The sequence below is a fragment of the Chlorocebus sabaeus genome, chromosome 3 (assembly GCF_047675955.1).
Source record: "Chlorocebus sabaeus isolate Y175 chromosome 3, mChlSab1.0.hap1, whole genome shotgun sequence".
Taxonomy (NCBI): Eukaryota; Metazoa; Chordata; class Mammalia; order Primates; family Cercopithecidae; genus Chlorocebus; species Chlorocebus sabaeus.
The window spans coordinates 9,914,591-9,930,048 of record NC_132906.1 but is presented as its reverse complement, the minus strand read 5'-3'; the positions used below and the strand labels follow the sequence as shown (position 1 = coordinate 9,930,048).

General features: G+C 45.6%; 2 protein-coding genes and 1 long non-coding RNA gene across 8 annotated transcripts in view; 1 reads left to right on the top strand and 2 right to left on the bottom strand.

Moving 5' to 3' along the window:
• TEX26 (testis expressed 26) overlaps positions 1–5,761 on the bottom strand; it is a 41,514-nt gene extending 35,753 nt beyond the window's left edge. For all 5 annotated transcript variants that reach the window (XM_073013188.1, XM_037986850.2, XM_073013195.1 and 2 more), the window contains exon 1: positions 5,549–5,761. In XM_073013188.1, coding sequence (XP_072869289.1) covers positions 5,549–5,612 — 64 coding nt within the window. In that variant the 5' untranslated portion in view covers positions 5,613–5,761. The remainder of the gene's footprint in view (positions 1–5,548) is intronic.
• LOC119620094 (uncharacterized) lies at positions 5,720–7,653 on the top strand. The gene is made up of 3 exons (XR_005236544.2): positions 5,720–6,057; positions 6,391–7,083; positions 7,455–7,653. It is a non-coding gene; the product is annotated as an uncharacterized lncRNA (long non-coding RNA).
• Positions 7,654–11,059: 3,406 nt separating this feature from the next.
• MEDAG (mesenteric estrogen dependent adipogenesis) overlaps positions 11,060–15,458 on the bottom strand; it is an 83,728-nt gene continuing 79,329 nt past the window's right edge. For both annotated transcript variants that reach the window (XM_073013185.1, XM_007960062.3), the window contains one exon: positions 11,060–13,977. In XM_073013185.1, the coding sequence (XP_072869286.1) occupies positions 13,853–13,977 (125 nt within the window). In that variant the 3' untranslated portion in view covers positions 11,060–13,852. The remainder of the gene's footprint in view (positions 13,978–15,458) is intronic.

Here is a 15,458-nt window from a genome sequence, read left to right as displayed (position 1 = left end):
TTGTTCCCCTTCATGTGTCCTATTACAATTGCTACTAAGTATTTTTCTTCAATTTCCCTATTTTAAAAAGCTAGACGCTACTGCTTAGCATAGGGAGCTCTGGCCAAATATTTATGGTTCCTGTTATCTGTGAATCTCTTAATGTTCATCTCCTCATCTATTCCAATCAAGTCTTGTTTATAATTTAACAAACTCTCATTTCCAATCAGGATCTGATCATCCGCAACTATAACCTGTGCCCTTAACCATAGCTGAAGTTCTACCTCCACTTAAAAGCCCCTTAGAGAACTGAAGCCTTAGCCCCTTGTATTCCCCACTCCGTACCTGTGCTTCTATGCACTCCTAGTGTCTGCTCTCTAATCCTGCTCTACAAGAAATAATGTCATTCTCCAATATTCCTGCTTTAGTGGGCATCACTTTATGCTTGAAAGCATTTTATCCCAATAGCAGAATTCAATGTTCTTTGTTAAAGGAATTACAAGTGTGAACAAGTAAAAGGGAAGAAATTGTGAGGTATGCCACTCATAAAAGAAGACTTCTCTAACCTGATTTGAACTTCTGCATTGGACTTCTGGAAGGATCGGGAAGGATATTCTGCACAAAAGCCACACATAACTTCTCCCTCTTTTTTCTAAGGTAAACCACTCTAACAGTCCAGATCACATTTCTATTAGACTCAGATATGCCTCAAAAAGCCTGGCAGAACAGCACTCCAGGCAGCACCTCCCAAGCAATCATGTGGGCAACACGACATGCCTCTCTGTGCTCCCATCTAGGGTCCTATCCCTTCTGAAGATAGTTTGGTAGCTGGGGTCACCAATTGCCAGGTGCCTGTATTAGGAGCCTGACAGACAAGAGCAGCATGCCTCACTGCTTCCAGGAACCGAGGCCACGCAAGCCTCCCTCTTCCTGTGTTACATTTGTACAGATCAGGCACACCGTCCACTCCCTAATCCTTACCTGCTTGGATGCACACTTTATCTTTGGTACATCTTCCTTTAATTTCATGTTAATGATTTCCCTTACTACAACCCTTTTTGTCGGGGCTGTATTTCCATGCTTTTTACCTCCATTGGCAAAGCTTCTGAAAGTACAGTATGCTATTGGAATTAATCTTCTTCATTAACAGAAATGTTCATTGAGAAATCTGTAATCACAATATTCTGAAAATTTGTTTCTAGTATGTTCTCTGCATGTCACTACTTTCTTCTCAGTGTCTCAATGTCTTTTTCTGTAGCTCATATCCATCTTTCCTGTGATTATGTCTTCCTCATTCTTTCTTCTCTCATTTTCTGTTCCTCCTGCAAACAAGTCCCCAAGCCCTCCCATGGACCAAGCTCTGTGCGGCACTGGGACATAGAGTCTTGACCTGGCCTTGGAGAAATCACAAGCCAAGAGATGAGCTATGTATCCTATAAGCACAAGTTTAATGTGGTGCTGATGGCCTATGTGTCACAGGGAACATGAAGAGGGTGCAATTCTTTTTGCTTGGATGAGAAGATGGTGCAGCAAGGGCAGGCCCAGGGATCATCGTAGCATAGCTGGCACCTGAGCTGTGATTTAATTTAGTAGATGTTTGAAAGAGAAACACAGGACATGAAGTAAAGCAATTTACAGAGGAAGTAGCAGGAGATATGAGAGTCTGAGATGAGACAGAACAAATAGCCCCATGTGAATGGAGCAAAGGGAAAGATGGCTAATGACAGGTCGGCAAAGCATCCTAAAGCCTCATTCTGCTAACCTTGACCACCCACTGGATGTGTTCACCATTAGGAAAATATAAAGCTATAAAAATATTATAAAATAGTAACTAATATGTATATTCTATCATACTTTACAAAATATTTTCACATATGTTGTTTTATTCCCTCATTTTGTTTTAGGCATTCAAGCTATTCATAAATACAAGTTGTTTGTAATGTGCCACATGGTGACACTACAAAAAAGATATGTCCATGTCCTAATTCCCAAAACCTGTGACTCTGATCTTATTGGGAAAAGGGGTCTTTGTGCATGCAATGAAAGATCTCGAGATTAGGAAATCATCCTGGATTATCCTTGTGTACCCTAAATGCAATGAAAAGTGTGCTTATAAGACATAGGCAGAGACCTGGAGTAATGAGGCCACAAGCTAGTGTTACAGGATCTCTGGGGTGTTGATTTTTCTGGCTGGAAATCTCTGTGCCTGCAGTGCCTTTGCCAGCCTTTGCCAGAGTTTTTGTCCCGCATTGAGGTACACAGACAAGTGAAGAGTGAAGAGTGAAGAAGAGTTTTAGTGTTAGAACAGCTCGGAGGAAGGAGTAGCTTCTCTCTGTAGGCAGGTCATCCAGTCAGGTGTTCAGCTGTCAGCAGAGAGGAGGCCCTGCAGAGCATAGTCCTCTCCATAGGCAAGTCATTCGGAGGTCTCTGCAGGTCTCTGAAGCTCTCAGCAGAGAGGGTAGCTCCTCTTTGTCGGCAGTGGAAAGGGTACTCCTTCCTTTCTGCAGCTAGTTGCCCCATCATCTCCAGCTATCAGCAGAGAGCATACTCCTCTACAGATGGTGGTTCCCTTGTCTCTCCCTGCCCTCTTCATTCTCTGGCCATCCTCTTCCCTGCTCTGGCTGAGCCCAGGGTTTTTATGGACTTCAGAGGGAAGAATGTGCATGCTGATTGGTCCATGGGTGGCCATGGGCAGGCCGGAGGAGGCAGCATGAGTCCCCACTCAGGTTCCTGACTAGCAACCTGATCCCTAGTCTTCAGGCCCTCCCTGTTCAGAAGGTGGGGCCTTATTGGGCACCCCAGCCCCTTCCACCCAGGACTCTGTCTACCTCCGGCTGCCATTCACAGCCCTGGGGCTTGGCCCCAACCCCACTCTGAGATCAGAGCCAGTGGAGAGAGGCCCGGCAGTACGAGCAGATACCCCTGAGCCTGCAGGGATGAGGGTGGGGTGTGGCCTGGCAGTGGGAGGAGATATCCCTGAGCCTGCAGGGATGAGGGTGGGGTGTGGCCTGACAGTGGGAGGAGATACCCCTGAGCCTGCAGGGATGAGGGTGGGGTGTGGCCTGGCAGTGGGAGGAGATACCCCTGAGCCTGCAGGGATGAGGGTGGGGTGTGGCCTGACAGTGGGAGGAGATACCCCTGAGCCTGCAGGGATGAGGGTGGGGTGTGGCCTGGCAGTGGGAGGAGATACCCCTGAGCCTGCAGGGATGAGGGTGGGGTGTGGCCTGGCAGTGGGAGGAGATACCCCTGAGCCTGCAGGGATGGGTGGGTGAGGGTGTCCTTCCTGGGGGGTTCAAGGGTGCAGGCTGCAGAGATGCCCAGGTCCTGTGCCTGGGAGAGCAGCCACAGCTGCACCAGGGAGCTCCTGCCTGACCAACGTGGAAGAGGCAAAGCTCCCGCTTGTCCCCGGCTCCTGCCTGCTTCATGGAGTGGAAGGCCCAGGTCTGCAGCCGTGGGTTCCACAGGGAGGCTCAGAGGCACAGGGAGGCTCAGACCCACAGCGGCAGTTTGGGTGGCTGTAGTCTTGCCCAGGATGACGGGGGTCCTGCCTGCTCCATAGAGCGGGAGGCCTGGGTCTGCAGCTGTGGTTTGGGCGGCTGTAGCAGCACAGGGAGCTCCCATCCCGACTCAGAAGGGGCAACTCCCACGGGTTCCATGGAGCGTTGCAGCCCCAGCTGTGCTTCCCTACTGCAGCCAGCATGATGGCAGCAGCCACTGCCATGACTAGCAGTGCTCATGGCCACCTGAAGCTGGAAGAGGTCAGGACCACTTCTCCCCCAGGGCCTGTAGAGGGAGTGCAGATTTTTCCAGACCTTGATTTCAGGCTCTTGACCTTCAGAGCTGTGAGCAAATAAATTTTTGTTGTTTGAATCCACCAGTCTGTGGGAACATACAGCAGCCACAGGAAGCTAATACAGCCCCTGAGAGGCCCATCTGTAGCAATTATTCAATAGCAGTTAGTCATCAGTCACCATCAACCTCATCCTATTTTGGACCAAAGCTGGGCAGTGGTGACACATCAAGCCCACCTTTTGGAGGGTGACTTACCCAGCAGTGGGGGATGAAGTGGCACAGACTAGCCATTAGAGGCCCGAGCCTGGAGGTAAAGGGGCAGATTCACCCAAGAGAAAATGAGCTTTGGAGGCAGAATCAGAGAGACCTGGTGATCGAACTGCAGTCTCAAGGAAGCTGCCTTCCCTTCTAAGTTGAGGAGCTAGGACCCTCCTAACTGAACTCGCAAAGTCTGGAAGGTTTGAGGAGGACAAGGAGTGTGGTTTTGCACATGTCAAGTTGGAGGCCCTGCTGCGACACCCACGTGGAACTGTCTGGTAGACAGTTAGATATTCTGGTCTGAAAAATTAGGAGGAAAGTCCAAGTCAGGGATAAAGGTTAGAGAGTGGTTGGCACCTTTATGCAGCACGTTTAGCCCTGTGGCAGGATATGGTCACAAAGAGAAGGTAAGCCTAAAAGGATCAATCTTGGAAGACTCTAACAGTTCCCAGACAAGAAGGGGATGCAACGGGGAGACAGTGGGAGAACAGGGTGGTTAGAAATGGAAGAGAAGCATCCAAAGGGGTGCCGTCGGGATGCTAGGAGGGGATCCTCCCTCCTTTGTCTCTCCTGTTTGCCTTGTCATCATATAGAAACTGAGTCTATTAGATATTTTCTGCACTAATTAAGTATTTTCATTTTCCACTCTTAATTCACGGTGGAATGAATTGGAATGAAAATATGAACTTCATTCATTCTTGTGGGAGCACTAGTCTAGGAAATTTGTGCTTGAACAATCCCTCAGTGCTCCGCAGTCACCGTGGAATGACAATTACCCAGCTATACAGCAGCAGTGGGCAATTATTGCCACAAGAGACCATGATGGAGCTGACGACACGGTAATCATGCCACTAGCATCACAGCCAGAGTGGCTCTCCCTCCACGACCCAAAAGCCTGAACTGGTGAACCTGCTGCATCTGCGGGTAGAATTAGGATGAAAAGCACTACCTCTGTGAGATACAAAATCTCTGTGGAAGAAAAATCAGTTCGGGTTAGAGGCGGCAGCTGAAGGCCATGGCTCCCAGCCTGTGTGACAGCCCAGGGAGGGCCCCGCCTCTGCAGACACCGCTGGGACTGCAGCCAGCAGCCACTTCCTCCCCCACTTTCCTTGCTGTTTCCTAGACCCTGTATGGGGATCGGGACTCATGCAGGACTTGTTCTCTTCTGATCTTCCCGGACTTTTTCTTCTTTGCCTTTGGCCCTGTTTTCCTTGGAAAATCACCAGCTCTTCCTTTTTTCCTGTCCCCTCTTAGCCAGGCGTTTCCTTGAGTGTTTAAAACTTAACCCTGCGCCTTTTCGGGAGCGGGGACTTGGCAAAGGGTACGCAAAGGACAGAAAAGGGGCAACGTCATGAATACCCTGTAATTCTCCCTGACTCCCCTTCTTTTCCTCAGTTGAGGGTACTCCTGAGAGCGATGCCACACCCTTAAAGACCTAAGGCCCCTTTTTCTCAACAGGATCCTTTCCCTGGGAAAGCCCCCTCCCCACCCTGCAGACCGGCAGAGTCTGCTGTCTTACTTGGCTGGAGGTTGTGGTGGCAGAGAGAGGGATCCTCCGGAGCCCTGGGCCCGGGCTGTTCCATTCTGCCCGAGGAGGCGGCCGCCGGACCCTGACTCTGGCTGAACTCAGCGCTGCGGGAGCCCCGGGCCGCTTTGTGACTCGTCGCTATGGAGACAAGGCTCGGGTTCCAGGGAGTTCGGCCCTGCCAACGGGTGCTGGCCACGAAGGAGGCTTAACCTGGCCAGCGCGGGAATGGGGTGCAGAGAGCAAAGAGATGTGGCTTTGATCCTATGGACGCCTTACTTTTCACATTGTTTGTATAGTTCTTGCAGTGAGCTTTCCCGACCACGGTCTCCTATGTTTCCTAAGAAAAGCAAAAAGGGAAGACATTGAAGAGAAAGTAGTAGTGTCAGATTTTCAACTGCAAACTTTCATCCATTAGCTTTCAGCTTAAGCAAATGTGGGCAAAGTGGTCACGGATCTTTGCAGTAAGAACCAAGCAAGAAGACTGAATCCCAAGTTGTCTGGTGTAAATGGAAGCAGTTTCTGTGATAGTTCCATGCAGTCAGAAGGGTCATCCTGGCTTAGGAGAGGGGCAGAAGGAGAAATGCACGGGTGGAAACAGGAGTGGGCAAGGAGGATGTGACACTCTCCTCCTCACCAGGCCACGTTCCTGGCACCAACCATAGTGTTTGTGAGTGTCAGATTAATTGTTCTTCTACTCTCATAGAGGAAGCTATGTCTTTCATCCTCCTGTGAGAGTTTTCACTGATGAAGGGGGTCTTTTATCTTCATATCCTGGGAATGACTGAAACTGTTTCAAAGAGTCAAAGACACCAATAACAGATTCTTGTTTTCAGGGGCAGATTAGAAAAGAAACAATTTGCTGAAACTCCCTCTGCTTACAACAAAACTGACTGAAATCAGCTGGAATCAATAAGGCCAAATGGCGTTTGCACACAGCAAGCTTGCTGATGTCACAGCCCGAATTTCTACCACATGTTTCATACCAACTCCCTCCGAATTTGCACATGGGACCTACGAGGAAGCTTGAAGAGAGAACCATGCATGCCTGAAGACCTCCCAGATGTCCCCTTTGCTTCCACCAATTACCTGCTAACGCCAGGATCCACCCCTAAACCTTTTGTAATAAAATTACTGCTTTAAAGCCAGTACAAGCAGACAGATTTGAACTGGACTCCTGTTTCCTCAGAAGTTGACTTGCAATATGAAGCTTTTCTTTTCTCAAAAACTTGGTGTCATACTGTTGGTTTCTAGTGCAGTGAGCCCCTTTTGCTGGATAACACTACCTGGTAATTTGACATACTAGGTGGTTAGTAACTACTGACTGCCTCCAAATTACAACACAGTTATTACCCACCTGGGTGAAAAGAGAAGCCAGGAAATACATATTGGAGTCAGCTGGCAACCTGTTTACAAAGCAATTTACAATAGTTCCTTATCTTAAGGGGTTATTCTAATGTAAGACCTCAGAGAACCAGTGCAGTGTAACAAAGGAGGAATTTATCAAAAGACACAGAAAAAGCATCAAGGTAAGGATCCCAAATATATATGCAAGGAATGTCTTTAAAATGAAGAGCTAAACTAGAATTTTCTGAAGGTAGAGTTCTATCCATATAATGGAATGAATATAACACATTATAAACTCTCATATTTTGAAGCAATGGAGGGTGGAACACATTAGAAGGCATAGATGTTATTAAAAGGAATGAGTCTAAATTAGGATTTAGTAGTGGCATCTAAATTTAAAAAGTAGCACCCAATAACAGATTACTGTCTGGAAATGGTAGAGCTAATTAGCATAGCATAATTTAAGAGAAATATATTTTTAAAATAGAGCAGCAAGTATATAGAATTTTGAAAGTGAATTCTTATTAATATCTTACGATTTGCCTCATTTTAGGCAAGCTGTGAAATGGTGGGGTAGGAACCAAATAGAGAGCCAAAAGATCTGTCACTGCAGCCCCTCAGGGTAAGCAGACCCTTCCCCTGAGCCCTGGTCTCCTTATCTGTCAATGAGAATACCAGCACCCACCTCACTCTGCCGCAAACATGATGAGTTCCACCAATAATTTATAAATTGTAAAATCACACAAATCTAAGGTATTGTTCTTGTTGCTATTCTGATCTTCATTCCTTTTACAGTCTTTCATTTCTGCTTCAAAGTGTATTTTTGCGTGGATCCATTTTATGGCGAGCGGTATAGTGCTATTCCTGCCTTTGAATTCTGGTTGCCTGAGGCAACTCCTCTAACTGATTAAGTAGAATATTTCCCCCGCTTTCTTCTGTCCCTCAACAAATACTGATCGTGCACTGAATATGAGCTGTATGATGGCATTGGGGCAATGCCCTGATTATTATAGTGAACGAACTTCCTAGAAGAGGAGGTACCTGAGTTGGGTCCTCAATGGTGCTTGGAGTCAGCCAGGTGAACAGGGGGAGGTGACGCAAACTAGCTCAAGGGCCAGAGGCATGGAACAGTATGTGTAGTCCCAAGACCTTTAGTAGTTTAATATTGCCATGTTGTAAAGTGTGTCAGGGGAAACTGAGAGCCGGCTGGGGTAGAATGCCCTGCAGGCCATCCTGAGAAGCTTGGACTTCACCTGAGCATGCTTGGGTTAAACAATGTAGTGAAGGGGCAGGTTGGAAGTTTAAGTAAATCCTGACCTCTCATTCCAGAAGGAGGAGAGGCAAAATTCCACATCATTCTGCCAGAGTAAGTGAATCATTCAGAAATTAAAGCATCTACGTTACTAATTTAGGTTACTGGTGTGTGTTTAGCAGAGTTTCAAATCGATCCAAAACAATTGAGAATAGTTGTAATGAATGGGTGAAATGTTAATTGGTTATTTTCAGTTGAAATGATTACAGCTGGGCGTGGTGGCTCAGGCTGGTAGTCCCAATACTTTGGGAGTCCAAGGCAAGAAGATCCTTTGAGCCTAGAAGTTCGAGACTAGCCCGGACAACATAGGGAGACCCTGTTTCTGAAAAAATTAGCCAGTCACGGTGATGCACATGTGTTGTCCCAGCTACTTGGGAGGCTGAGGTGGGAGGATTGAGTAAGCCCAGGAGTTTGAGGCTGCAGTGAGCTGTGGTGGTGCCACTGCACTCCAGCCTGGGTGACAGAGAAAAACCCCATCTCCAAAAACAAAAAAAGGAAAAATTTGTGACAATCAGTTTCTTTCTGCATGCACACATGCACCTGTGTGTGCATGTCCATGCACGCACGTGCGCGCGCACACACACACACACACAGAGAACATGATATGAAGTAGTAAAGACTGGCATGGGTGGTAAGGGTGAAGAGACAGCAAATATAGAACACTCAAGTTTAAACTGTAACAGAGAAGAAAACCTTTAACCAGGGGTGGAGGAGGGGCTCAGGTAGAGAAAGTTACTACTTAAAACAGGGAAGGAGTAACCAAATTCCTAGGCCAAGGGTCAGGAGCAGAAAGATAGAGCTTGAAGCTAGAGGAGAGAGCAGATGGGGCCCAGGCCTGGAGAAGACAGGTGTGCTGGAGAGCCACTCCCCAATCTGAGTGTGCCTACCTGCCTCTGGGCGTGTGTGAGCACACGGATTCAGATTCAGGAAGTCAGGCGGAGCCTGAGGTGCTGCATTTCTAACAAGGTCCCAGGTGATTCACAGAGTTTGAGATGGACGGCTCTAAAACCTTGCTGTGCTCCAGTAACCTCAGCAGCACCTTGTTAGAAATGCAGACGTTCAGGCCCAGCCCAGAGCTGCTAAATCAGGGTCTGCACTCTATCAAGATCTCCGGAGGATTACTAGGAACATTCCAGTTTGAGAAGCACTGCTCCAGGTCATACGAGAGGCAAGGTCATCTCCCGAATGAGAGGGAGAAAGAGTTGAAGGCAAAAATTCAAAGAGCAAGCTAATAAAGAACGGGTAAAAGAATTGACAGGTGGCCACTGCCAAAAGCCCAGAAGAGGTCACAGACAATCTGCCACCTCGTCAACTACTTTGGATACAAAGATACAAAGTGAAGCTTCTCTGCCTTTGCTCTTATATCTGGACAAAAGACTTTCTATCATGATGCAGTATGCAATGCTTTGATTCGAGTATCCTTAAATAGAGATTTCTTTTAAGGAATTGTCTCACACAGTTGTGACAAGTCCAAAATCTGTGGGGTAAGACAGCAGGCTGGAGACACAGGGAAGAGTTGATGTTGCAGCTTGAGTCTGAAGGCTGACTGTTGGCAGGATTCACTCTTGCTGGGGGAAGCCAATGTGTTATTCTAGTTCATCCTTCAACTGATTAGATGAGGCCCACCCACATCAAAGATGGCAATCTGCTTTATTCAAAATCCATGATCTAAATGTTAACCCCATCCAAAAACACCCCCACAGAAATATTCAGAATGACTGTTGACCAAAGATCCGGGCACTGTGACCCAGTCAAGCTGACAAGTAAAATTAGCCATCACAGACTCAGATCTTGTTGAGTCGTCTAGGTCATAGTTGTCACTAAAAGGGGTTGTAGGTAAGTAGTCCAAGAATAATTTCAGTCTTCTTATTGGAAATTCCAGAAAAAACAATGATATAGTTACTTTCTATTAGGATAGTCTAATTTAATGGGGTAAATTCTAAGCTCTGCTTCTAACTTGCTACTTGCCAAATTTACTTATATTTCATCTAAATAAAACCATAACAGCAAGTTTAGACTATTGATTCTATCAAAACCTCATCAATCCCTTTTATGTGTGACCTCCCTCCTCGGCCAGCCCTTCTCTCCCTAATTCTTCTCTGAACATTTTTTTTTTTTTTTTTTTGTATTTTTTGTAGAGATGGGGTTTCACCATTTTGCCCAGGCTGATCTCAAACTTCTGGGCTCAAGCAATCCACCCACCTCAGCCTACCAAAGTGTTGGGATTACAGGTGTGAACCACAGCGCCCAGCTTCTTCTTGGAACACTTAAGAAACACACAGGCTGTGGCGGCCATTGGGTAATTATCAATGCCTTCCATTGTTAGTTCTTCTCTCAGGTTTATGCAAGTAGCAAACAGCAAAAGTGAACAGTCATTTTCAATCTGTTATACCAGCACTTATCCATCCAAATGAATGTTCTCTTTTCCAAAGTAATCATTTATTTGAATGCTGCTTGTATTAGTTTGTTCTCACACTGCTATGAAGAAATACCCAAGACTGGGTAATTCATAAAGAAAAGAACTTTAATTGACTCACAGTTCTGCATGGCTGGGGAGGCCTCAGGAAACTTACAATCATGGAGAAAAGCACCTCTTTCACAGGGCAGCAGGAGAGAGAACGAACGCCCAGTGAAGCGGGAAGCGCCTTATAAAACCATCAGATCTCACGAGAACTGACTCACACTCAAGAGAACAGGACGAGGGAACCACCCTCATGATTCAACTATCTCCACCTGGTCCCTCCCATGATATGTGGGGATTATGGGAACTACAATTCAAGATGAGATTTGGGCAGGGACACAGCCAAACCATATTACTGCTGCTATCACTTGAAGCATTTTTGAAATTCTTTAGAAACTCCCTTTGAAAACTGACACACATATTATTTTGAATTTCTTCAACGGGGGCAAAACTGCTCTTTGAGGATAGATTGGATATTTGAAACAGTAAAACGGCATTCAAGCTGATAATTAAGGTAGGCGGTCAAGTTGAGCAACGTTATCTTTTAGCCAAAAATCAATCTAGTACCATCAGGCAATGAGAAAAAAAAAAAAAAAAGAAACTCCCTCATTCTGTAAATCATTTCTGGACTTGCATTCTTGTTGGAATAAGTGACTAGCCTCCAAGATCACTGAGAGCTTGGGTAAATCAATCACTCGGATCAATCAATCCTTAAATATTTGTTTTAAAACTAAATTTTGCCAGGCATGGTGGCTCACTCCTGCAATCCCAGCACTTTGGGAGGCCGAGGCGGATGAATCACCTGAGGTCAGGAGTTTGAGACCAGGCTGGCCAACATGGTGAAACCCCGTTTCTACTAAAAATACAAAAATTAGCTGGGCATAATGGTACACACCTGTAATCCCAGCTTCTTGGGAGGCTGAGGCAGGAGAATTGCTTGAACCCAGGAGGCGGAGGTTGCAGTGAGCCGAGATCATGCCACTGCACTCCAACCTGGGCAACAAAAGCGAAACTCTGTCACAAAAATAAAATAAAATAAAATAACTAAATTTTACATTACATGTAATTGGATTTTATCTCCAGAACTAGATTACAAGCATCTTAGATGTTTTCCTTTTTGAATTTATCTCAGAGCACTTGTTTTATTAGTCTTATTAGCTTATACAAGGGTCTTCTTTTACAGGAGTGGAAGCTCCTTGAAGGCAAGGGCCATGTTTAGGCACCTTTGTATGCCAGCATCTACCTGGTGTGTACACTCAAACATGTGTGTTGAATGAATGAAGATGAACTGAATGAATGAATGATTTGCTTAGGTCAGTGTTGTCCTACAGATTGTATTGACCTTAAACTGTTAAAATACCAGCTTGGGCCACATTTATACTCACTGTGGGGCCTCTTTTACCTGGGAAGATCTGCTCCTAGACTTTTCATCAATTTTAAAGATTGCCCAATATAACTTCTTTGTGATAGTTACTAATAAAATACACTAGCACAGTGTATATTTCTTATAGGCAATCAATAAAACTTTGCTGAGTGAATATTGGATGGGTGAATGCATTTGGTACAGAGTTGACTGAAAAGAAGTTTTTAATGGTGAAAGAAACCTTCCAGATTTTTAGTCCATTCCTGGGGTGATGCTGATGGTTTTTCTCAATTCCACTACTTAAAAAAAAAACTTCTTTGTCAATTTTGTGAATAGAGTTTCTGTTTCCTTTGGGAAGCATTTCATATTTGATATCCATGTAAGGTTTGTCTGCGCTGGTTAACTTAGTTTATTATTAATACTCTTCATTTTTTACTGAGTGTAATAATAAATGTTTAACCTCTTCTGTTACTAAGTAGCATTCCCCTTCTCTTTTCTGAAAGATCAGTATCAAATTTTATTTTATTTCTTCAAATACTTCATAGCCCTGTTCTTCAAAAGGCTCTTCTTGAGAATGTGGCTATGAAAATCCACAATTCTTATTGTAATTCACTAAGTTACAAGGCAAATACACCACCCACAAACCACAATGGAAAGCTCACATGAAGCCTCAGTCAGAAATTTAATCAATTCTAGTTTGAATGCTAAGAAAAGTTTTAATTGTGAAAATGTGGTACATAATATCTCAAATATAAATGGAAGGATCATCAGTAGTGTTATCAAAATACATAACACAGAAACTTTTTAAGAAAGGATAAAAAAATTACACTCAGGACCCATAACTCTTCCTCATTATAAGCATATATAGTGATTCATTCATGCAGGTTTTTATATGTAGATAGGATTTTTTTCCTTTTCAAGACTTCCATTGTAGCCATGAGATGAAAAATGTATTATGGTGATGGTATAGCTTTCTTCTATTTTGCTTTTAGTGTTAGGATTGCTAAAAGCTTATTTAAAATTCCCAACTGACATAATGTGCTTTCAATAAGGAGGACACTGCCGTGTCCAATACCTTTCCCCTCTCATTGTTCCGTACTGTATCTCCTGGCTTCATTCCACATGGGTCACTTAGTTAAGAGGGAGGCCAAGGGAGTTCCAGTTTCAGGCAGTGTGTGGCAGGGTTACTGTCCTAGCAACCTGGCTACTCCTCCAGTGAATCTCACCGTGAACGTTTCTCATAGGTGTCATATGGCAGGATGAAAAACACATTTGCCTTCCGGTGAAAGATGGCACAGGCTTTTGCCCAGCCAGGTTGGCAAGAGAACAGAACTCTTATCCCCTTGCGCAATAGGTCTGAGTTCAAGGGGTTGGATGCCCCAAGCAGAGGGCCAAATCCTGATTTATGAAGCATGCTGGGTCAACAGCCAAGCAGACCACTCCCACACAGGCTGCCAGGAAAACTCCCAGGGAACTGAGAAAAATGCTCAAGGTGGCAGAACTCTGTGGCCCTTCTGCCTCTTCGGAGAAGTGTTCAAAGTAGAGAATATCCCCCAGCCCCACCCAATGCCATAGGACCAAGGCCTTTCCATCCTGGTAATCATAATCTTTAGGGGAACCAGCTGCCCTGGGAATCGCGTGCCAGGGCATCACATCCACAGAAGCAGAAGAGAGCAGCTCTCCGTAGAAGCCACGGAGGAGCCGGAGATTGACACGCAGGTGGAAGTTCCTGCCTCCCACCTCCTACCCTCCCCCAGGCCCATAGTCTAGCACAACCCTGGAGTGTAGGAGCAACTGCTAGAATGTTCAGTCCAATCAGATAAATTGGTTGGGTGTCTCTTCAGATTCCAGAACACTTGGAAATGGTAATTCTGCCAAAAGAGGCTCTGTCAGAGACGATCTGGGTGACAGATTGCAGTTAAAAACGTCATCTATTGAACCTAAAAAACAGTAAACAAGGCATGCATTATTACTATCACTGAAAGAAAAAAACAAAACCAACAGTGCCTTTCAGATTCATGCAACATAACTATTTCAATAATTAATAGAGAATCCTGGCTTCCTCAGAAAAATTCAAAAGGCTAAACACAAATGTGTTGCTTTTTCTTTATTAGTAGGACAAGATTGTCACTTGCTTTCTTGTGGGCTGGAGTAAACTTGCAATGAGCTTAATATACTCGTTCACACTTGAGGGCCAAAGGCTTACATTTTGGGAACAGTTACTGAGGACACAGGCCAGTTTTTGCAGGGGATGGAGCCAGGTTAGTGCCCTGGTGGCCCTGTGCCCTGCCTGTTGTGGTGCCAGGTTTGGACTGCGTGACAAGCAGGAGGTGCGTCTTGGCTGTGCTGTCTGCAGTGCATGATGACAGCTTCCAGGAAGGACCCTGCGACACTCCTCTGAAGTTGAAGTGGCCCCGGGGCCGGCTTAGAGTAAACTTTTAAGGAAGCTCTGCCTAACTTCAAATGTTCCTCAGTGTCCCAAAGATGGGGTGGACACTCCAGGCAGCCCACAGGACAGAGGGTGAGCCATGGTGAAACCGGAAAATTCTGCCCAGGCTGCTGGGGCTGATAGGTGAACTGGGGGGTGTCAGAGAAAGGCCCAGGCACATATGGCAATGCAGCAAAAGGGCCAGTTAATCATCCCCTCCAAAAGGATCAGAGTATAATCCTCCACATGATTGCAATGGAGCAGAACACAAAGGCATCTTTGTGAGGAACTCCCAGGCAGAGAAAGCTGAAACAATATGGGAAGAATAAATAGAAAGACTGAGAGACAAAGAGAGGGGAAAGAGAGAGAAATAGACAGAGACAGAAATGGAGACGGAAGAGATGGAGACTGAAATGAAGACAGAGGTGGAGAAAGAGCAGGAGAGAAAAACACACAGAGAGAAAGAGAAAGAGATGGAGAGAGAGAGGAGGAAGGAGGGAAGGAGAGAGGAAGAGAGAAAGAGAGAGACCACGTCTAGGATAAGAAATAGCTAGTAGCAAGCATTTTTGTTGTAAACATTTGAAGAAAGAAACACAAGCTGTGGCCAGGCATGGTGGCTCATACCTGTAATTCCAGCACTTTGGGAGGCTGAGGCAGTTGGATCACTTGAGGTCAGGAGTTCGAGACCCACCCTGGCCAACAAGGTGAAAAACCATCTCTACTAAAAACACAAAATTATCTGGGTATGGTAGCACACACCTGTAGTCCCAGCTACTTGGGAACCTAAGACACGAGAATTGCTTATGTCCAGGAGGAGGAGGTTGCAGTGAGCCGAGATGGCACTACTGCACTCCAACCTGGGTGACAGAGTGAGACTCCATCTCAAAAAATGAAAAACACACACACACAAAAGCAAAAAACACAGGCTGTAAATACAATTAATGAGGACTCTGTATTTTACAGGTGAACTCTGAGAACACCACAACTTCACAG